General features: G+C 46.8%; 1 protein-coding gene across 1 annotated transcript in view; it reads right to left on the bottom strand.

The window, feature by feature from the left end:
• LOC147885488 (phospholipid-transporting ATPase 1-like) overlaps positions 1–24,336 on the bottom strand; it is a 59,500-nt gene that overhangs the window by 30,999 nt on the left and 4,165 nt on the right. Inside the window, exons 4-6 of the mRNA XM_087396323.1 lie at positions 5,322–5,445; positions 4,961–5,180; positions 4,080–4,547 (exon numbers count right to left, since the gene is read on the bottom strand). Coding sequence (XP_087252449.1) covers positions 4,080–4,547; positions 4,961–5,180; positions 5,322–5,445 — 812 coding nt within the window. The remainder of the gene's footprint in view (positions 1–4,079; positions 4,548–4,960; positions 5,181–5,321; positions 5,446–24,336) is intronic.

Raw genomic sequence — 24,336 nt, 5'->3', positions numbered from 1 at the left:
AATCGTTCATAAGCAGGATGAATGTAGCAGGAGCATTGGTAAGTCCAAAGGGCATTACCAAAAACTCATAATGACCAAACCTGCTTCTGAAAGCGGTTTTATGCACATCCTCGGCTCTAATCCGGATCTGATGGTAGCCACACTTAAGATCTATCTTGCTGAAAATCATGGCTCCATGTAATGCATCTAGCAAATCATCAATCCGAGCCATCGGATACCTGTGCTTAACAGTGATATTATTCAATGCTCTGTAATCTATACAGAGGCGAAACGTATCATCCTTTTTCTTCTTTAATATCACTGGCGAAGCAAAGGGTGAGAAACTTGGTTGAATCTGCCCCAACTTGAGGTATTCTTCCAGTTGTCTATGCACCTCCGCCTCTTCAGTAAAACTCATTCTATAGGGAGGTCTATTTACAGGTTCTGCCCCCGGGATCAGTTCAATCTTATGCTAAACATTCCGCTCTGGAGGTAACCCATAAGGTAGCTCATCCCTAAAATAGTTAGAGAACTCTGCTATAAGATTAGCCAGCTTGGCCATCTCACCACTTTGCGCAACATCAGTGCTAGCCGAAGAATCATCGACCGGCTCTACCGATGCTGTACAAAGGAATAAAAACTCTTCTTGAGCTTTTCGGATTTCCATCACGGAAACCAACAGTCCCTGAGGTACATCTTTTTCACCTCGTAACACATACAGTACATCATTCATCTTGAATTGATATACGTGTTTTTTCCAATCAATGGCTGGATTCTTCCTAGAATGCCACGCCATACCTAGGGCTATATCTGCATGAGCAAGCTTAGTCATTTCAAAATCAAGCTTCTCAACATAGTCCTGAATATGAAGTTCCAATTGGGTAACCCTTTGGTCCCATACTTCAGTTGAACTTCCATCTGCCATCCTCATTGTATACGCATAGTCAGATGGGCTAGTCTTTAACTTCAGCCTCTTCACGAGCTTGGAGTTAATCACATTGTGCGTTGACGCCGAGTCAAACAACACAATGACATCATGATTGGCCACTTGCCCTTTCATCTTAATTAACTCCGTATCATTAAAGGCTATATACCCCGTTGCTGCGGGCCTAGATAGGATGTTATCAGGTGCACTCGTTACTAGCTTAGCAACAGACACACATAACAAACAAGGTACTGACCTCTGAGAAGATCCCACTAGCTGAATCTGCATCCGTTCCGCTCTGGGACTTCCCTCCATTTCCACATCGCATTCTGAGACTACCATCTCAGCCATCCGGCGATCCTTATTTCGTGGACAATCCTTCCACTGATGAGGCTAAAGGCAACCAAAACACAAGCCTTCTCTCCGCGCTTTTCTCTTTGCTATGGGTTTAAGGGAGACTTTGACCAAGCCCGGGTTGCCATTGGTGTTACTTTCCTCTTCACTCCAATGGTGGTACTTCATTTAGGAGTTTCAGGTGGTTTCGCCTGCTTGGCTTGACCACTCGGCTGAGAACCACTGCCTTTACTAATCCACTTCTTCTTAAACCCAGATTTCTTCTGGTACCCATACTGGGTCCCGATCTACGCAAACCCACTTGGCCTGCTGCCCTTGGCATCTTCATAGTTCAGGGCTATGGCTATTGCATCATCCAACGTGTTCGCATACTTAGCCCGAACTTCCATTTTAATCCAATCATTCAATCCAAATATGAAATCTTTCACTTGGATTGATTGAGGTAGGGGTTCATCAACCTTCATTACGCTCTCTCGAAACTTATCAGTGTATTCTGCCACTGACAAATTTCTCTGACGAAGGTTTCTATACTGATCCCAAGCTCGGGATGCTTCGTCAGGAGGTAAGAAGTGTTTCCTAAATTCCCTTTTAAACCCCTCCCAGGTAGTGGATGCAATACCATCTTTCTATTGTTTAACCCACCACCGATCCGCTGCCTCACTAAACATGTGGGTGGCCTCGCGGATTTTCTTGATATCATTTCTGATTTCACAAATGGCGAACGCCTCGTCCCATTTGTGTAACCAAGTCTCAATGACATCAGAACTACAGTCATTCATCTGACCAGAATACTTTTCCAGCCTATAATTGGCAATATTAGGTACTTTAGCCTTCCTAGGCTCGACCGTATGGACACTAGACTCCGGTTCCATTGGAGCCTTTCCTTTCTCATCTCGAGAAGGTCTGGCAGACATACTGTGTATCACTCTTCTAAGTTCAGACTGCCCTGCATTTGCCTGTAACTGTTGTGCTAATAACTGCTGCAAGGCATCCTCAAGTAATGCAATCCTGCCTGATAAGGTGTGAACTACTGGGCGCGACACCTGCTGGGTCGGCCGGACTCCTGACTCTACAGGGTCCATCCTGGAAGCTCCTTCTTCTGCTTCCATTCAGGTCAATGGGTGGTGTTTTGCTTTTTTTTTTTTTCTATAAATAAACACCGCTAGAACACTGTATTTAGAAACTGACACAATTCCCTATACTAGGGAATACCTGCAATCTGACAACTATATTGACTAGGTAATTGATACAGGCATATATCCAAATACTGCCTTTCCCTATACTAGGGAAATTCCTGCAAACAAACTGACTTTATCACAAAGGCATATGCACAACCATAATCTCCCAGATTGCCCACAGAAATTTGAAGAAGTCAAATTTTCAATTTGCAGTTTATTATTCCTGTACAGCAGAGTTTACAGTTGATTTATTCCTGTACAGCAGAAGGGAATCTGAAGTGGAAAAAATATATATATAAAACTGCTCCCTGGTTCTTCGCTTCTCTCTTTCAAAATCAGCCTGCTGTCTGTTCAGAATCAGCCTCAATGCTCACAGGCTTTTTCGTCGACCGACCCAAAAAAAATGTGTGGCTTCTAATTGTTGCACATGCCAGGACTGATAAGCCGGTGCTCGTAGACTATTGCCTTTTCCACAAACTCGCATCAAGGCTAACCACAGCCTCTTTGGAACTTAAGCTGCAAGGCCACAGAGCCGTCCATCGTCAGCCTACCCCGCTATTTTCACAGGCTCCCAACCCCGTGCGTCGCCCATCGCCACGTATCGCATCGAAGGCCTCCCCGTAACTTCAGAGCCATAGCTCTGGCCCGCATGGAACCGAACAGAGCGTTTAGGCCAGCGTAGATCAGACCACTTCATTAAGCCCACGAACAGTCACGCATCCCGTGCCTGCGCTCCACATACGCAACTCCTCGTCTAGCCTGAACGCTAACTTGGCTCTTTCGTTACGTCGTCACACGCCCGTCCATACACACAACCAACTTGCCCTTCGCTCCCGTGCGTGATCCAGCCCATTACTGCTCATCAGCCCGTGTAATGACCAGCCAGCCCGCCATGTGCTCTCATGTGCACCGTCTCTCCTTCCTTTCGTTCAGCCTGACCGCTCTGATACCAAATGAGACGATTTTTTCTACTTACTACAACAGATCACGGGAGTAGCACCACAGAATATCCTCCCAGCCAAATCCTTGCTAGAGCGTGAGAGCTCTCAGAGAAATTGAAAAATCCCAAAAATCACGTGAACGTTCATTCTCCCTCTCTCACTAACTCCAGCAAGCCCCATCTCCCTAGATGGATCTAGATGCCATATGTCATCATCATAGGGCCTTTCCTAATGCATCTTTTCACCCCTCTCTTGGGATACTTTAATTTCCTTTGCCCCTAGGCACATTGCTTGCATTAGGCCCTTAGCCTTAGATCCACCTAGTCTGGTGCTATCAGCCCTCACCTAGGACCTTGACATTAATTCCCTCCCAATCATTTACACGAAGCGCAAACAAATATATTACAAACGTAGACCCTTAAGGGAAATGTCGACTGATTCTTCCCAGGTCATGCCACCTCAGCTAGAGCATAGCATAAAAGGTCCCACCATGCGTGAAAATTGACAGTTTACTCAACAGCTACAGCTTGTAGATACCAGCTAAACAAGTTTCAGCTTACCCACTGGAGATTCTGGGAAGAACCGTGATACTAAAAGCTTTGAATGGCTTACATGCACCATTGGCTTAAAAACAAACAGGGAAAGAACAAGAATGAGCACAGCATTGTCTTTGCAGAAAGAAAATGAGATAGTAATACTTACCAATAATGGAAAATAAAAGACTCCTGTTTCAAAGCATCAAGGATCAAAAGGCAGCCAAAAGTAGATGCAATTGAGCCCCAGATTGCTAGATGTGTGATCCAAGTCCACCGGTGCACATCCATGGCAAGGTGCAAGTTCACCAAAATCACCACTGCTATTGTCCACAAGCTGCCTATGCTCCAAATATCAATGGTGCTCTCTTGATATGTGAAGATGGGAACGTAGAAGAGTACTAAACTCTGCCAAAGTGTATCCAGCATGGTGAGCCAAAAGAGCAGACTATTGTAGTTTTCACCTCTCTGCCCTGCCCCATAAAGGGGAGGGTAAGTTAGTAATGTTCTGCGACCGATATCCTTGTCCCAAATTCCAACAACAATTGTGGGAACAGAAGTATAGACTAGGGAGTAAAACATGAGGTTCCAATCAAAAATAGCGGAAGAGGGTGAGAAAGCAGTGTAAAGGATGTACCTGCACGAACCAACCATCCAAACCAAAACAATGTTAGCAGCAATTTCTTCAATTATACCTTGAAATGATACACGAGTCCTAAAGGATAGACACACACCCACACCCATATAAGACTAGAAATACGACAGTCTGGTCAATCTGCAAAATAGCAACCAGAGACAAAATCTCTGTTACAATAACCATGATCATCAACCACTGTCTAATCTATCATCATTAAGAAATCTGACTAAGCTTCTGACCAGGTCCTCACCAAGACCTTCCATACATCACTCTCCCTTTATGCAGGTCCATGAGCATAGAAAGAAATGCACATGCAGAAGTTTTTTTTTAATTGAAAAAATTCTGAATTATTTCACAGACACTACAACACATCCAAGCAATCCATGATTTGCATATCCTTGGGAGGCACTCACCAAAAGAGCATCATGACAAACACAGAGTTGCGATAAAAATTATAAAGCACCATGTAGGATAGCCGTTGGTAATTCCAATGGCCATGAACCAGCAATAATTTCCTCAAGAATCTGAACTGCCCCATGGAAAAATCAGAAGACATTACCGCTTGCCTTCCCTCCTGACCACTCAGGCCAACCCCAACATGAGCCTTTTGTAACATAGGCACATCATTTGCTCCTGCAGGCATCAGCACTTTAAGTAAGCCAAGATTAAAGAACCAATGTTTGATAGAGCACAAATAATTTGTGAAACAGTTGCAGCCTGTGCAACTTCCATGAAAAGCAAGCTATGCATTTCAAGTTGTGTAGAACAACTCACCATCCCCTATTGCTAGAGTCATCTCCTGAGCTCGTTCCTTGATCAGGGAGACAATATTAGCCTTTTGTGATGGAGCAACTCTGCAGCAAATAACAGCTTGGCAAGCTGTGGCCAAATCAAAAAGCTGAAACAGCCACCACAAAGAAACATTTGCATCAGTTTCAACAAAGAAAATTCGATCATTGACCTCTCTCTCTCTCTCTCTCTCTCTCTCTCTCTCTCTCTCTCTCTCTCTCATTTATGCAGATGATGTAGTCATCTTTGCAAAAAGCAAGCAGATATTGCAAGCACATTTGGATGTGCCGGGGAGCTTTTGTATACACTCAAGATGCAAGTCGACATATCCAAAACAAAGGTTATGGTGATTGGAACTCGAAATAAACATATTGATGCCACCTTCGAAGGGAAGCCTTTGGAAACAGTCAACTCATATAAATTTACTGACAACTATAAGTGGAATACATGTCTAGAAAGGGGAGGTTTGAAAGCTTTGTATAGCTTCCAAAATAAGTGTAGGAGAGCACACTTGTGGAACTGGGAGATGAGAAAGTTTCTATACACAATGCTTGTACAAACAGTGATACTTTACAGGTGTCCAGCATGGGCTCCTGGGCTCTCTAGGACCTACTAGAACGGATAGAAACTTTCCACAAATGATTTCTCATAAGAGAATGGGAGTTAAGATTCAGACACCCTACCCCATACTACTAGCTGACATGGTCATGATATCTCTCACGGGGGAAGCATGTCTAGAAAGGGGAGGTTTGAAAGCTTTGTATAGCTTCCAAAATAAGTGTAGGAGAGCACACTTGTGGAACTGGGAGATGAGAAAGTTTCTATACACAATGCTTGTACAAACAGTGATACTTTACAGGTGTCCAGCATGGGCTCCTGGGCTCTCTAGGACCTACTAGAACGGATAGAAACTTTCCACAAATGATTTCTCATAAGAGAATGGGAGTTAAGATTCAGACACCCTACCCCATACTACTAGCTGACATGGTCATGATATCTCTCACGGGGGAAGCATTATGCCAATTCATGGCCTACCTCAACAAAATTTCGAAGATGGATGCCAGCGGAATACCTCACAAAGCATTGGAAGCTACACAATCCACTGGAAGGCACCGAGAGGGGATGAAATGGATGGAGTTGTGGGGTACAACAGCTGCTAATATACCAGAAGATGCATGCGAGATCAGAGAGCTAGTGACACAGAAGATGCTACAGAAACTATGGCAAAATCCAGGGGCAAAATGGCAGTTCTACAAACAGGAAATTAATTCAATGGATAAATACCTTGGGGAAGACATATCCATGTTCAAAAGACATCTAATATGTAAAATGAGAACCAGCTCACATGATCTGGAAGTGGAGAAAGGAAGGTGGACAAGACTGAGGGTCCCAAGAGAAGAAAGAATATGCAAAATCTGCTCCACTGGGGAGGTGGAAAACGAGCAGCATGTACTCCTATGATGCCGAGCTTATGCACACATCAGAGAAAGATATGATGGCAGCAGAGGCAGCATGAAAAATCTATTTGAACAGCCAGCTGCAAAGCTGGAAAGATTTCTAAAATAAGTTTTGGAACACAGAAACAAGGTACTCGGGCTAGTGCACAAACTAGCCCAACAAGTACTAACTACATAGCAGTCTATAGTATTCTATTTCACCAGATGTAAACAGACCACTATCTGTTAATTGTGATCACAAGTCCCATAGATATTAAAGGGTCTCAAGAGGACTTTAATACAATAATATCATCTGTGTGTGTGTGTGTGTGTGTGTGTGTGTGTGTGTGTGTGTGTGTGTGGCGGGTCCAGCTCATCCGACTCTGACTCCGAATCTGTCTAAGCAATGTCCGACTTTCAGTTGGTGCCCGAACCTGACAGGCCTTAAAGGGCCATACCATTGTAAGCCTAGAAATAGTTAGGCAGCTAAGGTAGCCACCTCAAAGCAGTAGTCATCAATAGATTCGAACGCCCGGCATATGCACATCCACAGATGACCATTGGCGGGAAAGACGTATTTAAAGGGCACAATGCCCCATTGTTTATAAAGGCTACCAAACATTTGAATTTGAATACATTCTCTTTGCAGCTCAGTTGTATCCAGCATTAAGTGAACTCCGCCGTGAAATGAGCGTTGAGTACTTTTGCGGTCCGTCTATGTCTTTTCTGTTCATTCCACTTGTCTCTTTCCATTCTGACGTCGCTGCTTGTCAGTGCGTTTCGACCAATGATTGTCCGTTTAAGCACAAGCGCCCTCTCGATATGTTCTTAATTAACACTTGAGTGCAAAACCCATTAATACTTTGGCAACCACTATTTTCAAAGAACCTCCCTAGTACATGTCTGCAAAGAGGTCTGGATAGTCTGCGAAGAAATCTTCCTCCACACATGGTGCTTCATGGGAGCCCCTGTGCTTGAACTTGACTGCATACAAACATTGTCAATTGCATGTTCCTCTTTTGAACCGATGAAGTAAAATCTGCTCCGGTTCCACAATCTCGGCCTCATCAACAACTCCACATCTGGTACTATGGTTAGTGCCGGACCCACATATGGTTTGAGCCAGGACACATGAAATACTAGGTGCATGGTCCGTGTCAAAGGTAACTGCAACTTCATGGCCACGTCATTCACCACCTTGATGATTGGGAAGGGTCCAAAACTTCAATGAGAAGGCTTCGGGCACTTCCTTCCAATCTACTTGAGACATTTCTTCATGATCCGCAGATAAACCCATTGCCCTTCCTTGTAAACTACGTCACACTTGTGCTTGTTGGCATGCATTCGGTAGGTCTCCTGGGCTTTGGCAATGCAATCCTTCGCTGACTCCATGATCTGCTCATAGGTCTTTGTGATACGATCGGCTTCAAATGCCTTCTCGGATGTTCTGTTGAGACGGGACTTGAACTTCTTGCCGAAAGCTGCTTCATAGGGAGTCCAACCCACACTGGAAGAATGGTTGTCATTCAGGATCCCTTGAACTAGGGTAAGTATTGTTCCCAGCGGGACTGAGCATCCGCAACATAGCATTTCACAATATCAAATGATAACTTGTTGTATACTTCAAACTCGCCATCTGACTACGGATGAAAAGTGCTCGAGAAACTGATCTTAGTACCAAAGTTGTCGAGCAGGGCTCTCCAAAAATGACTGGTAAACTTGGAACCCCTGTCGCACACAATCATACGGGGCATGCCACTCATCCGCCGATACCACCATTTAAGAAATAAACGATCTGTGTCATGTGCGTCGATGGTACCTTTGCATGAATTAGCATAACAAACTTGCTAAACATGTCCGCGATGGTCAAGCACATGGTGTTCCTGGTACCAATAGCTGGTGGAAGGTCTGTAACAAAATCCATGCTAATCTGCTCAAAGGGTTGGTTCGGAATCTTGAGCGGCTGGAGTAATCCTGGTAGCTTCCCGTGTCATACCTTCTTGCTAGCACACCTGGCAATGAGACACAAATTGATGAGCATCACTTCATAAATGAGGCCAAAAAAACTTACGCTCTATCTTCTCGAGAGTGCGTACGACACCTATGTCCGCCTACGGGCAGGAGAATCGTGCATATCATGGAGTTTGGTAGCACGGTATGAGGGCAACACACAAAGTCATCCTTTGAAGAATAATAGTAGCCTGGGCATTTGTCAAGCATGACTTTGTACCAAGGTGCCTGGAAATCTGCATCCGTATGGCACTAGTTGCGCATCTCCTCCTGGACTATGGAAATAGAGGTGACCATTAATCCACTTCTGCTAATAGCATCTGCCACAACATTCTCTGATTTGGGCTGATACTCGATCATGCCACCAACCTGCTAAAAAGTCTGGCTCCATCTGGTTTGTCGATCGAACCATTAAGCAGCGAGCATGGTCTGAAGCCACCGCAAAGCTTGATGATCTATGCGAACTGTGAAATCTTGACCGTAGAGAAAATGATTCCATGTCTTGAGGACATGGATGACTGCACATAACTCCTTGTCATAGACTCAGTATCTAGTCTCTGCTGGAAGCAACTTGTGTCCCTCGAATGCGACGGGGTGACCATTCAATTGGGCAAAGTCCGAAAGAGCTGCTAGAGTAAAGGCTATTTCTTGGCTTTAACTCCATGTAAAAGATTGGTGATGGGAACTGCAATTTTAGCCAAATCCTTGATATGCTTCCGGTAGGCCTGGCAAATGCCCATAAACATCCGAATCTCCTATGCTGTGGTAGGCACCTCCCAGTCTACAATATCCTTCACCTTGGCTAGGTCCAGGCGAACACCTGTCGGAGTGATGATGTACCCCAAGTAATGTACCTCCTCCAAGGAAAAACTGCTTTTCTTGGCATTGATGTACAACTGGTTGTCCTTCAAAAGTTGAAGAACCTGTTGAACGTGCTTCACATGCTGAGCTGGATCCTTCCAAAAAATCAAAACGTCATCAAGAAACACAACGACACTCTTACCGATCAACGGTTTGAAGATTCGGAGCATCATAAGTTGAAAGACGCAGGTGCCCCTGTGAGACCGAAGGGCATCGCCACCAACTCATGCTAGGCTTTCTCTGTGTGGAATGCCGTCTTTTGAATATCCTGCTCATGAATCCGGATCTGATGGTACCCACTTTTTAGATCGATTTTGAGAACATCTTGGCTCCGTTAAGGTGCTCCAAGATGTAGTCCATCCTTGGCAGGGGGAGCCTACTCTTGATGGATAGCTTGTTCACTGCGCGGTAAATCACACACATCCGAGCTGAATTGTCCTTCTTGATGAAGAGGAGAGCTGTGTATGGTGAGTTACTGGGGCGGATGAAGCCACTGTGTAACAACTCCTCTTACTGCTGCTCAAACTCCTCCCCCATCGTCTTGCTGAGACGGTAAGGATGCTTCCTCAGAGGTAATGATCCACGCAAAAGCTCAATACAATGGTCCTCTAGCAAATGTCCTAGTACTACTGAAGCAAAGCTTCTTGCTCAGGCGTCCTGGCTGAAAATTCTGTGTTGGTCGCGTTGACATAGACAATGTATGCCTCTCCTCCCTTTTGAAAATCTCGTGTGACATCTGGATTGCGGAAATCAATGTTGGAGAAGTGAAAGGAAAGCATGAAGCTGAACACAAAACAAGAGAATGCTTGCTTATAGAATGAAGAAGGTTGAGGTCCATATGTAGGCACCTCTACATGTGCCACCAAGCTCCACAATCATCTCCTCAATCAGCTCCTAGAATCTCTCAATCATCCTATGTGGCATCTACCACCACCTAACAGTGCTTATGGGCACCTAACTGTGCCTCTAGCACACACACATAGAACCCAAGGTGTGCCTCGGGCATACAACTTGAGATATCCCATCAAACCCCCCCTCAAGGGAATGCCTCAGGCTATGTCAAGGATACATCTAGTCTCATAGTTTCTCATGCCATCTCATGGTGGTCAAGGATAAATCTATGGCTAGGATCTCATGCTAGCAAGGGTTCCCAAGGATGTGAAGTCAAACAAAGGGATACATAAGACCCTCCAATGGTTATCTCCCCTGCATGTACATGCACACAATGTCTGCAAGAGGTACCATGGAGCTAAACACATACACATGGCCTACATCATATGGTGACCAGAGGTGTTTACAAAGAACACAATAGTTTATTCCATTCATTTTGGAGGATTATCCAGGCAGAGTACCTTGACTCAACATAAAAGAGAGATTTGGAGCATATGTGGAGCTCGTTCAAAAAGCATAATCATCACAGGAGGCCTCATCTTGTGGAGGCACATCAACTGAAAGTAAATTGGCAGTTTCTGGTTTTGCTTTCTTTTTGGCCTTACAAAACTTTTCATGGTGATTATTTTTGCCAACAATATTTGCAAGGATTGATCTTGAAGCAATCTTTTGAGAGGTGATTAGTCTTCCCACAATGTTTGCAAGGTGAAAACTTGCCCATTTGAGTTTTTATGGCATAGGCTGTGTCATTGCCTCTCCGGAGTTCCTTGTGCCTTTCTTCTTCTTGAAGGGCAGTAATAAGACCTTCAAGAGTAGGATTAGGAAGATTTTTCAATGTGGTAACAACATGATCGTAATCTTCAGGCATACTTTTAAGCAATATAGCCATTGCATCATCTATAGTGATTGGAGAGTTGATAGAAGCAAGTTGAGTCATGGAACTCCGCATGTGATTGACATGGGCAGCCAAGGGAGTGTCACTAGCCATCTTCAATTCAAAGAAAGCAATCTTAAGTGACAATTTTGGGATGTGAGAGCTAGCACCAAAAAGAATATCAAGCTTTTGCCAAGCTTCAGAAGGAGACTCCAAATCAGAAATGTGATGAATATAGTCATCTCCTAAGACAAGAGCAATAATGCCATAGGCTTTCTCCTCTCTAGCAGGATCTCGTGCCGGGCGTGTAGGAGCTGAGGATTCTCTAGCATTAGAGGCTGTTGAAGAAGAAGTTGAACCAGGTTTGACAAGCCCCCAGAGGTTTTCCCTCATCAATGCAAACTTAACTTTCATCTGCCATGTGTGAAAGCCTTTACCATTGAACTTATCAATATTCAAGAAGGTAGCCATGAGAGGGTCTAACCCAAAATGGGCACTGTCTACTCTCTTACAAGGCTAGAAAAAGCTGAAAAGCTTCAAAGTACAAGCATTTGGTGTAGCAAAGAATTGTAACCAAATTCCATAAAAATTATAATGAAAATGATACTTCAACTTGCATGCTTCATAGAGGTGGCTAAATGAAAGTATTCCAAGCAAATCCAGATATAGCAACCTGAAGGAAAGTTGTAGCCACAATTGTACTGATGCTATTCAACACTTTAAAGTATCAGAAATGCCAAAGTAGCATCTAATGTAGCACCAAACTCACAACACTGTCAAAACTGTCCAAAACAGAGGCCTGATCTTGGAGGGCTTGTATCTCACTCTTCAAGGCAAAGAAAAGAGGGCTTTATAGGTAGAAATAAAGCTGGTATACCAGAGAAGAGCCACTGAAGACGAAAGTCGAAATGCTGCGTCACGTCGCCATAGCTAGGAGCTTGATTGTCAACTGGTTTTTTCGTGTTTTCTCCCTCCTCGGTGGACCATTTCACTTCAAATTTGGACAGGGGCTAGCTCATGTTGTTGTGCAAGTGTGGCTCAGAGGAATTTCGAAATGGTTGCTCCAGCAAGTCGTATTGCACGAAATGGCGTCAGGAAGAAGGCGGCTGTTGTGCGGGTCTGTGGGCACCATTCCCTAATTGCTCTCACGTGGAAGGTCGCCCAGACGAAGGGTCTCTCCAGCCAAAAGGACTCTGGGAATGGTTGCTTGTAGGTAGAGAACAAGCTCACACAAAATTTTGGAAGGAAAGAGGAAAATGGCATAAGAAGAAGAAGAAGAAGAAGAAGAAGATGACATGGCATAAATGGGCTCAAGGAGGATCATAGTGCTCTGATACCATGTTGGAGAAGTGAAAGGAAAGCATGAAGCTGAACACAAAACAAGAGAATGCTTGCTTATAGAATGAAGAAGGTTGAGGTCCATATGTAGGCACCTCTACATGAGCCACCAAGCTCCACAATCATCTCCTCAATCAGCTCCTAGAATCTCTCAATCATCCTATGTGGCATCTACCACCACCTAACAATGCTTATGGGCACCTAACTGTGCCTCTAGCACACACACATAGAACCCAAGGTGTGCCTCGGGCATACACCTTGAGATATCCCATCAATCAAAGGGCGAGGCAAAGTGTCTTTGAACGAAACGATGAACTTACCCCCTGTAATCTGGAATTTTGAGGTCCAAACCCTGATTCTGATAGCCTCGGAAAACTTCGAACTGGTGCCACCATTGGGCTCCCAAGATGATGTCTGCTACTTGAGTTGGTGCGACCCTAAAAGTACAGGTATCTCCCCATCCTCCTATCTTTAGAGTGGCGCCTGAGGCCACCTTGTTGCTCTCCACTTGCTGTCCTATGAATGCCCCATTCAGGGCGATGGCATCGGATGGGGTGAGAGTCAACTTGGGTTGCTAAGCAGCTTTGGTAGAATGATGTCCTAGGAACCCCCTGAATCTGCGAGGATGAGGACTTTCTGGCCGCCGATTTGTTCGTAGAACTGGAACATGGTGGGAAACTGGTGAGAGTCCCCCTTTTGCTGATCTTCTTCAATCTCCTCTATAACCACTAAGGTTGTCTTGGCCGGAGTCAAAGCTGTAGAAGAACCACTGGACGTGGATCCATTTGCTTGCTGCTTCTTAAAATGCGGGCAATCTTGCTTTTTGTGCCCCCGCTCATGGCAAAAGAAGCTGCAGTTCTCTTTTGCATAGGTCGCTCGGGTGGCTGCATCCAAGTACCCTCCATAGCCATTGCTGTCTTTTGCTGGCCAGTTCTTCTTTTGTTGCCCCATGCTGGCCTTCTTTCCTCTTATCTATAGCAACGGAATCTAGCGGCTTCTTACTATTGACCTGCTTGGGTCCTTGACCCTTGTGCATGAGCTCAAAGTTCTGAGCAAGCTCATTTGCACACTCATAGTCCCGTGGCCAAAAACTACGGACATACCACTGGATGTTTGATCACAGCCCATGAAGGAATTTTCTCAACTTCTGATTTTCCTCTAGCTGCAATTGTACGAACACCTTCGTGAATTTATTGGCATAATGATTCACTAACTCGGTGTCCCACTGGCGTAGCTCGTAGAATTGACTCTGGAGCTTGTCCAGGTCCTGCGGTGGTAGGAACTGTGATAGAAGATCTTTCACGAATTCCGTCCAGTTGTAGAAAGGTGTCTCCTCATCTGCATCATAGTGGTCCTGCTGCCACGTGAACCACCAAGTGAACGCCTCGCCTGTGAGGTTCATGGATGCTAGGATGCACTACTCGTTGTCCTTCGTAGGCATCACTAAAAAATAACTTTTGAACTGATTGAGCCACGAAGTCAACACTAAGGGTTCCTACTTACCATCATACCGTGTGAAGTTGAAGGCTTGGCTGGAGGTGGAAGTCTCTCCTCTTCTCCCTTCGTCGGTCAAAGTAGAGAAATGAGAAGCTGCTAGTCCCGTTCTTCCTTCTCTTCTCCAACGGTACGTTCTCGAAGTTCCTTGGCCTCCTAAGCCTCGCGTCTCGAGTTCCTTGGCTTCCGGAGTTCTTGATCACATTCATCTTTTGCTTCCCAAGCCTCCCGATCGTGTTCTTCTTTTGCTTCCCAAGCTAGCCTTTCATATTCTCTAGCATCTTGCTCACAATCTTCCCACATCTCCTGAAGCTCGGTCATGTGGGTGAAGAGGGCCTCGGACAGTTGCTGCTGCATCTACATCATAGCTTGCAACATGGCTGTCATGGCAAACATGGAAGTGTCTCTAGGATTCTGTGGTAGTGGTGGTCGAGGCACTGAACCCTCCCCCCCATGTTGGACTGCTCACTGGTTCTCATGGTGTCCTAACCGGTCTGGACCATAAACGATGGGGGCTGTCCTTGACTGACCTAAACCTCCTAACTCTTGGAAAAGAATTTTCCCCTCACCCCGCAAGGTGTAAAGACCTACGGGTGGAGCCGGCCCGATGCGCGATGGAGTAAGGGAGGGAGAGGCTAATGGAGTATGGTACTACCACTAGTTCGGGGTAAGGACAAAATTTAAATAAAAGGTACTACCGCTAGTCCAAGTAGGGACAACAAATTTTAAAAAAAAGATCAGATACCCCTCTATCTCAGGAAAGAATCTGAAGCTATGATACCAATGTAGCGGGAGATAGACTATCTTACCTTCTGCATATCAATCACCATGCCAGCCATGAGGAGGGCCCCCCTGCCACCCACTCGCATTCAGATCCATTTTGACCATGCTCTTGACCCGATGCACGTGAGCCACCTGGCTTCTCAGCTTCCATATCTCTGTGATATAAGATGTTGCTACCAGATCCTTTCCCACGACACAATCTGCGCGTGTTCTAGATGGGAAGATGTCCCAAAACCCCTGCTTCAATGATGAGGGCGGAGATATGAGAGCCCACCTTACACGTGAGCGAGCACTGGGACACCTGACTTCACCAGAGGCAAAATGGATCTCACGCCAATGACACGGCGTAAGAAGCGGGCTTTCCTCATGCACAGAATGGATGAGGTGATCAGCTCCTTTCGTGGAGGAGACCCTACTACAGGATGAGAGCTCTTGTCAGAGGGGAAGTCGCCCATCCCCATTACAGATCCAGTAGTATGGCACACATGCATGCTCCCTATATGATGTCTCGGTCAGGCACCACTTGATATGTCCTCCATGCCTAGACCCACTACATGTCATCTGTTCAATGCACAGAATGTACGAACTACCCTTCTCCCGCTTCATAACCGGAGATCACCAGATCATGAGGGACTACGCACTGAGCATTTTGTACATGGGCAGGAGATCTTGACCCCAATCCTAGAACAGCTGTTCAACCATGCCGTATGCCATGGCTTCCCACCTACCTAGAGCACCACCACCATAGTAGGTAGGGGATCCCATGGACACTGGGAACTACCGTACTCTTATGATTGGCCACGCTTTGGCTAAGATATACGGGTCGGTACTAGGGAGGGAGATCAGCAGCCATACAGAGGGTCATGGGCAGCGTGCACTTGGGCAGGCAAGCTTTTGGAGACAGCACTCCACCCTAGACCACATTTTCACCCTGAGGGCCATTATTGAGGAGGCAAAGTCGAGGCATCAGAAGTCTACACTTGTTTCATAGACTTTCGTAAGGCATTTGATACTGTCCAACGCTCTCGCCTAATCAAGAGATTAAAGGAGTTGTAGCTCCCAGAGATCATGATTTGACGGGTCATGAGTCTGTATGAGTCCGTCAAAGGGAGGGTACGTGCCCCAAGAGGCATGTCAGACTGGGTTGAGAGCACTATCGCAGTAAAACAAGGCTGCCCCCTATCGCCTACCCTTTTCGGGCTCTATATTGATGAGATCACTTCTTTTGTCGATCGCCTAGGTGGAGAGGGCTCGCTTCTAGCTGACCTGATGGTGTAGATATTGTTGTACGCCAATGACATAGTCCTCATATCTTCCTCAGCAGAGGGACTGTAGAAACATCTAGAGGCTATGGAGATGTTCTGTAGAGAGAGAGATTTAACTGTTAACCTTGGGAGGACCAAGGTTATGATCTTCAACACCTCGCAAGCAGTGTCCTGTCAACATAGCTTCACATACCATGACGAGCCTATGGAGATAGTGCAATCTTACACATATTTGGGGGTAGTGTTCACCGGGCCAGATTTCACGATGATCCATGCAAGTACAGCACGACTCACGATGACGGGGCGCTCTAGCCTAGCTAGAGAGGTGATGCTTCCAGACACTTCTAGAACCCTCCGACGAAAGGTTGGCTTTTTGACACACTGGTGAGACCAACTGCCATGTATGCAGCACCCTTCTAGGGAGCGATATTTCAGCGACAGAGTGGAGAAGATTTGAGATGCTACAGGCGACTATGAGATCCTGGATGATTCGGAGTAAACCCTCAGTCCCCCACCAAATTATACAGGCAGAGTTCACCATGACCCCTCTCCAAGTTGATGCCATCTTTCAAGCAGTGACGTTCCTCCACAGAGTCTCGGCCTTACTCCAGTGGAGATTACCGAGGCTAGCATTAGAGTCCTCCAGCCGGACTAGCAGAGAGCGGTGTTGATACGGCATGGTATGCACAGATATCCATGTGGTTTGGTAGCCACGGCATTCAAATGGACAGACTTTCCCCTTTTCAGTATAGTCTGGATGCACCACCCGAGATGGTCCCACAAGATGAGATCAATTGTATCATATGGTTGGACCTCCTCCAGCTCCATACATCTAGGACTTGGGGGGGGAGGAGTTCCCCACCAAGATCCCGTTCTACCATGACCACTTCCTGAGGGTCTCAGAGCACAGTCTTGTCATTAGACCTCAGTATCTCAAGGAAAGGAGAGTCTCACATGCACTGAGGGTCGCCATCAGCCAGTTGCAAGTCTCATCACATCAGCTGCGGATTGAGGCAGGGAGAGCTACAAGCATACCCAGAAAGCAGAGGACTTGCACACTATGCCAAATGGAAGAGATCGAGACAGAGGAGCATTTTCTATGTGTCTGTCCAGTCTATTATGAGATACGAGGACAATACCACTGCCTCTTTCAGGAGGGGCATGGCTTTGGTCCACTTACACGGTTGATCCATTTTCACGATCAAGTCTATGTTGAGCTCTACCTAATTGAGATGCGTCGACGGAGAGACACGTTGATGCGACAGATCAGAGAGTAGCAGAGACTCATGCCACACGTCACCGATATCAACACGTCACAGACTTTTATGCGTCTCAGTCAGCTACTAGTGACGCTGAGGGAGAGGAGCTTGAGGAGATGAGAGCATCATGGATTAGTAGTAGGAGAGTCCACCACGATGCTGCCAAACGAGGGACACACACTCCACGTGCAACACGGACAGGGACCAGAGCACGCACGATCGAGGTTCGGTCTATCTCAGCCCTTCTTAGAGGCGACGCATCACCCTTGACGTAGCCCACCGGATCCAGAGAAGCTTGGCTCCATGGACTGGAAGACTTAGCATTGGACGAGTACACTGCCAAGGTCCACTCGATTCACAGCCAATTAAAAAGTATTAACTCCTATTTTCTTCACGGTCTGTCCAATACTCTAGAACGCTCCGTGATTTCTAAAGATATTGCCACTCTTACGCTGGGACTATAATTGAGTATAGGCGGGCTGAGTAACTGTTGGTCCAAACGAGTAGGCACTCTTGGAAGGGAAATTTCCAAAACTCAGCCTCATCCGACGAGTCCTTGTCCTCTGCATCCAACTGTAGTAGTACGAAAGACAGAGATGACAAGCACCGGGATTGGAGACATTCGAGCAAGATGGCTTTGGAAGAGTCGGTGGCCAAGGCTAGACTCTCCAAAGACAGCGCAAGTACAACCTCGTTTCCGACCTGGTGTCTGGTGTAGCAAATGCTAGAATAATGGTCATGGTCCTAAAGAGTACGGACTGAACAACCTCACCACCATGCACACTACTGACACCTACTACTATAACACTAGACGGCCACCTCGATCACCTGCGGTAGCCATTGCTAGAGCCTTGCTATCACTCCGGCATCGGTCATAGCCCTTGCCGCACCTACCGCTACTCGAGGGCATCCCTACTGTCCTCAATCATGCAATTCCAATAGTGGTACCCCCGGCCAAATCGTTTCATACTACTGTGGTGTTGTCAGTCATCAAAAGACCAAATGTGAGTTATATAAGAAGCATCAGGCTGAAATAGGGGGAGCAGATCCGTAGACTCATACACACACACACATGCTTGCTCCTACTCTCCTTGGTGATGGTACCGCGCCCAACCACTATGTCCATTGTTCCCCCGGCCTCGGTGTCCACAATTCCCAAGCCCCTTGTGTCCATGACCCCTTAGCCTTCAGTGCCCATAGCTTAGACAAGCTTTTCCAGCAAGCTTGTTGATTTTCTAAAATGGAAGGCGGTGTTGGAACCCCGGAAGCCTCACTGAAGCAACAGTCCAAGACAGAAGTATAGTCCACCTTAGCGGCGACAGTTCGGATCATCCAACCTATTGAGGCCCCATCAAATGCCCTCAGAGTCCGCCTCCCGGATGCCCCAAACCTATTGGCCGCCTGGCAATGTGCCCTATCCTTGTCCCAGTTCCCTCAAGGAGACGGCCCCTGAGAGATCGAGCACCTCAGGCAGGAAATCCCCACCTGCGCTCCACCCTCATAGACACAACAAGGGAAGCCACAGAGCAACTGGAACAATTGGAGGATCGCCTCGAGTGGCTCCATACTAAGCTCATCAGCAATGAACAGCACGCCACAAGCATGGAGCATCTCGAGATGCTTGAAGGCCTAAAGAATTAGACTGTGGAGTTTCGGACTCCAGTGAAGTTCCTTGAAGCCCAAGTCAAGGCTTTCACCCATCTGACCAACTTAGTCATCTAGTTGGATCCACAAGAGCCGACGGAGCTAACAAGGATTATGAACAATGAGCTCGCATCCAAGTGGTAGCATTACATGGACCAGCTGTGCTTGATCTTCCAACTCGACTACAAAGGTCAATAAGTGCTCTGAAAGGAAGAACTAAAGCCATACACCAATGTAGGCAATGCGGCGCTCATGCCTCCCCAGCAAACCTTGCAACTCACTGGCCCGACCACTCAACAAAATGTGGTGAAGAAGGCGACTATACCAAGCAGGACGCAGCTCGCCAAGAACCAAAAAGCTGCCCTGGATCCTTCCCGTGGACAGTCGAAGGCGGCGGAGCTGGCCATGGTATGAAGCAAGGCAAGGGGCCCCTTATTGAAGAACCGGCCCGCATGGATGCCCTCCTACTCCTGGGAGACATGCCCTGAGGTCCGGATGCTAAAGGAGCAACTCGCCGTCATCTACCAAAATCGGGACATCTCTAAGGAGGAGCTATGAACAACTAAGATAAGCTTCTAGAAGAAGAACAAGGCTAGGGACAAGAGAAGGAAGAGATGCAAAAAAGAATGAGAGCCTCCAGCAGCAGCTCAATGCAGGGCGCACCAAGTATAGAGCAAGCAAAGGCTTGGCTCCAAGAGATGTAGATCCGACACCTGCAGCTCCAACATGGGTGGCTCGGACCACACTCCAAGAACGCCACCTTCCAACCCCACTTCGACCCATGCTGAACCCCCTTCGTGCTTCCGATACCCCAGACTCAAGGCCGTGGTCGACGCCTAACCGACATGAATAAAGTCCTACAATTGACGAAGGAGAAGGCCAAAATGCGTGCCAAAATGGAGGACTTGCGCATGGGTAATCTAGCACTACAGCGGAGCTGCAACTTGCAGATGCAATTGGCGAAGACTGGTGGCCCGTGACACATCTTCACGATGTCTGCACCAGCATTTAGCACCTTGCACAGCTCGCAAATACCACGACCTCTGTGGTCCCCGATCCTTTCTAACTTCATGCAACAATATGGGTCGAACCATGCGCTCCAACCCCCCGCCACCGGCCCCTCCACTTCCCTTGGTCGCAGCCCTAGCTGTAGCACCTACCACCAATGTCCAAGAAGAAGAAGTACATAGTTTTCGGGGCAGACGTAGGATGTACATACCAGTTCGGGAGTTTCCGTGATAGGCAACATGATTTTCCTTCCAACCACAATGTTCAGAGAATCAGATTAGTTCGATGGCAACTTTCCCTATCGCCATAGTCGACAAGTTCTCCATCGTTTCCTCCCCAAAAGCTGTGAAACCACTTGTGGAGGAAATGTATCCAACTTACAGTAGCCGTTCAACTTGCTCATATGAAATCAGCTACATGCAGTGCAAGGGTGCTTGATGAACAGTTGGCGCTTGAATACACTCAGGTCACAGATGACCGGCCTGCTTACCAACTGGCTGCTGCCATCCAAGATCTTCAGTAGGATGGCACCATCGTTAGAGCCATTTCCAACTCTATTTCAGCATCATTCGAGTCATTTGTGGGTTTGCGGATTTTCATCCGTCCAAAAAGTGTAGCAGGTCCAGCTCATCCGACGCCAACCTTTATGACTCCATCTACACAGTGTCCGACTTCCCGTCAGCCCTCGAACCTGACAAGCCTTGAAGGGCCATACCGTTGCAAGCCCAGAAATAGTTAGGCAATTAAGGTAGCTGCTGCTCAAGGCATTAGCTGTCAGTAGATTTGAACGCCTGGCATTATGCACATCTACAAATGATCCTTGGTATTTAAAGGGCATAATGCCCATCGTCAAGATTACCAACTATTTGAATTTGAATACATTCTCTTTGCAACTCAATTGTATCCAGCATTGAGTGAACTGTGCAATGAAACGAGCATTGATCTATTTTGAAATACTTCTACATTCTATCGGTGTCTTTTCTATTCATTCCACTTGTCTCACTCCGTTCTGATGTCGCTCTCTGCTCGTGCGTTCCAACCTACGACTCTCTGTTTAAGCACAAGCACCCACTCAAAACGTTCTTGGTTAACACTTGGGTGCAAACTCTCTCTCTCTCTCTCTCTCTCTCTCTCTCTCTCTCTCTCTCTGTGACATCGCTCTCTACCCATGCATTCCAACCCACGACTGTTCGTTTAAGCACAAGCGTCCTCTCGATACGTTCTTGGTTAACACTTGGGTGTCTATCTATCTATCTATCTTTATTCAGCGGGCAGGCTATAGATATCATATCTTTATTCGGCGGGCAGTCATTGAGGAGGCGAGATCAAGATCCCAGAATGCTTTGTAGGCTTTCAAAAGGCCTTCGACACAGTCCCACAATCTCGCATGATTAAACAACTTTAGGAGATGCAGATTCCAGGAGTCATGATTTGGGGGTTGATGAGTCTGTATGAGTCAATCATGGGAGTGTGCCCGGGGAGGCCTGTCAAAAGCACAATAGGAGTGAAGCAGGGATGCCCCCTCTTACCAACACTATTTGGCTCTATATTGATGAAATCACGACTTTCATCTGACATCAACCGCCTTCATGGACATGCTTCGGGGAGCCAATGGAGATCGTACAGTCCTACACCTACTTAGGGGGACAGTCTTCACGATGACCCATGCAGTCAAGGCACAATTTACAGAAGGGCAGGGAGCTATAGCTCGACTAAAGTGGCAGTGCTTTCAAGCACATACCCTCCGAAAAAGGGATGGCTTTTTCGAGAGGCTGCAGGTGACTATGGAATCTAGGATGATTTGGAGTAAGCCTTCATTGCCCACCAGATCATACAAGTAGAGTTTTGTTGGATTAGGGTTGGTCACCTTCCCACCTGTGGGCCCCCAAATGAGGAGTGCATCGGGGGGTCGACCATAGTATGATAGAAAGGGCCATGGGGCTGCCACATGGGCAGCACATGCCTTGCATGTGGGCAGCAGAGAATGAGAGGATGTTCCTGGGAGTTCAGGGCCACCATGGTGGGCAGAAATGGTACAACAGTGCCATGCATGGAAAGGACAGGCGTGCGCAGGAAACCAGCAAGAAAGAGGACGCATATGTGGCAGATGACATCACCAACAGTACAGAACAGATGCAGTGACGTCAGCAGGTGTACAGAGGGGTCCTACAGGCTGTACGGACCTGGAACCAGGCTGGAAGAAGCCTGACAGAGGCGGAAATGTCTGGAGCAGGATTGCACCCACATGAGGCATGTAAAAGGCCAGGAAAAGGGCATGGAATAAGGCAGGGCAGTGGCAGATCTGCCTGGGCCAGTAGCAGCCTGCCACAAAGCCTCATCAGAAGGGGCCCTGCTAGGTCGGCCATTACAGACCAGACCAGTCGGCTGGTAGGGCTGCTTGAGTCGGCCAATAAGCCCCTACCTGGTCAGTTGTTTTGAGGAAGAGTTTGCCCTATAAAAGGAGGCCATTGGCCCATACTAGGCATCACCTGGAGCAGCACTTCACAGAGCAGGAAGGAGCAGCAGAGCAGCCTCAATTGGGCCTATGATTAAGAGGTGAATTGGGCTGAAGGAGAGCTGCAGACTTAGCTCAGCAAGAGCTGCCCAACTAGGCTGACTACCCGGGCAGTAAGGTGGAGGGATCATTGGACAGAGAGTCTACAGAAGCTCAAAGGAGCACGCGGGCTCAGAAATATAGGATTGCCAGCCAAATAGTAAGAGAACTTTCGTAAGATCGGAGGACCACGGTTTGGTGGGACTCCGCATCTCTTTTGTATCGTGTCCGGTTTTTGGACAGACGGAAATATATCATTGTGGGTTCTATGTTTGTCTTGGATGCAATGTCTATTTACTGGTCTGCACACACATCTATGATTCTGAAGTACACACAAGTTTAAGAAGTTTGATACACTTCAGCGTGTAATTCCCGGGCCCATCTATCAGTCTTCTGCTGCGGGGATACCCTTTGGTGGGATTTCATTTCTAACATGGTATCAGAGCCCTGACGGAAGCTCACGGAACGTGGAGCTTTAAGGCAAGGACTTCGCTCAAGGACGACCTTGATTCATTGCTCAAGGGGAATTTAGCTCCCACATTTGAAGGATTGGACCCGTGGAGGGAGGCTCAGGTGGCATCTGAAGGATTGTACCCTCGGAGGGAGGCTCAGGTTGAGGCATGTGTACGACACGCAACTTTACCCTTTTCAGGTCATTGTCATGACCAACAGATATCAGATCCCTTAATTTTGGTGAGCTGGGCAAGCTCGATGGGACCAATTACCCATTGTGGAAAATGAAAGTTTGGAGCCACGAAGTATTGAGTGAGTCGTGGGAGATTGCGAATGGGAGCGAGCTGATGCCTCAACCCGCCGTCATGACTCGTGACTCCAGCCACAGCAACTGCGGGAGCAGTGACGACACCAAAGCATGGCAGATCCATGATGCAGAGGCCCTGGCTATTATTGTGGGCACCTCCTCATATACAGATGGCGAGCACTCGTTTCAAGCTGTCCAAGGTTCACATCAACATACTCAAGCTAATTATCCACTTGTTACAGGATAATGACAGACTAAGCAATGCAAAGGCTAGTAACAAAAAGCCAAGCTACTCAGATGTAACCCATACAATCTCATCCAACCACGACCACTGCAGAAACAGACACGCTAGCAAGATCAATAAGACTAACTGATGGACAGATAATCAGAAAGAAAACTGTTTGGGTAAATTTAACACGTAAGGATAAACGGCATGATCATAAACCACTGGCACAAATTTCACAACCTCAAAAGAGACTGGTATGATTAATGAAAAGCTTAGATTTGGCAAAGGGCATAAATTTTGATCTCGCTCACAACAAACCGGTCAAGAACAGGCAGCCTTATGATTCTAAATATAACCAAAAGGTCACCACACCTAATGTATATTAATTTAAGCTTGTGAGCTCAGTCCAATTTTACTTGCATTTAGTACCCATCTAAGGAAACAAGGGTGTGATATACTACAGACCTAACAGCAGAATTTTCACAGCAGATAACAGCTCTGACAGCAATCTCTGGCCTTATATCAAGAGTGTGGAATAGCAGATCAATAAGATTTTAGTGCTGCACAGAAAGGACAGATTTGGATGTGATGGCCTAG

Source organism: Dipteris shenzhenensis, chromosome 25, assembly GCF_047967505.1.
Source record: "Dipteris shenzhenensis isolate YYH24624 ecotype China chromosome 25, Dip_SZ_1.0, whole genome shotgun sequence".
Classification (NCBI taxonomy): Eukaryota; Viridiplantae; Streptophyta; class Polypodiopsida; order Gleicheniales; family Dipteridaceae; genus Dipteris; species Dipteris shenzhenensis.
This window is presented reverse-complemented; position numbering and strand designations above follow the sequence as displayed.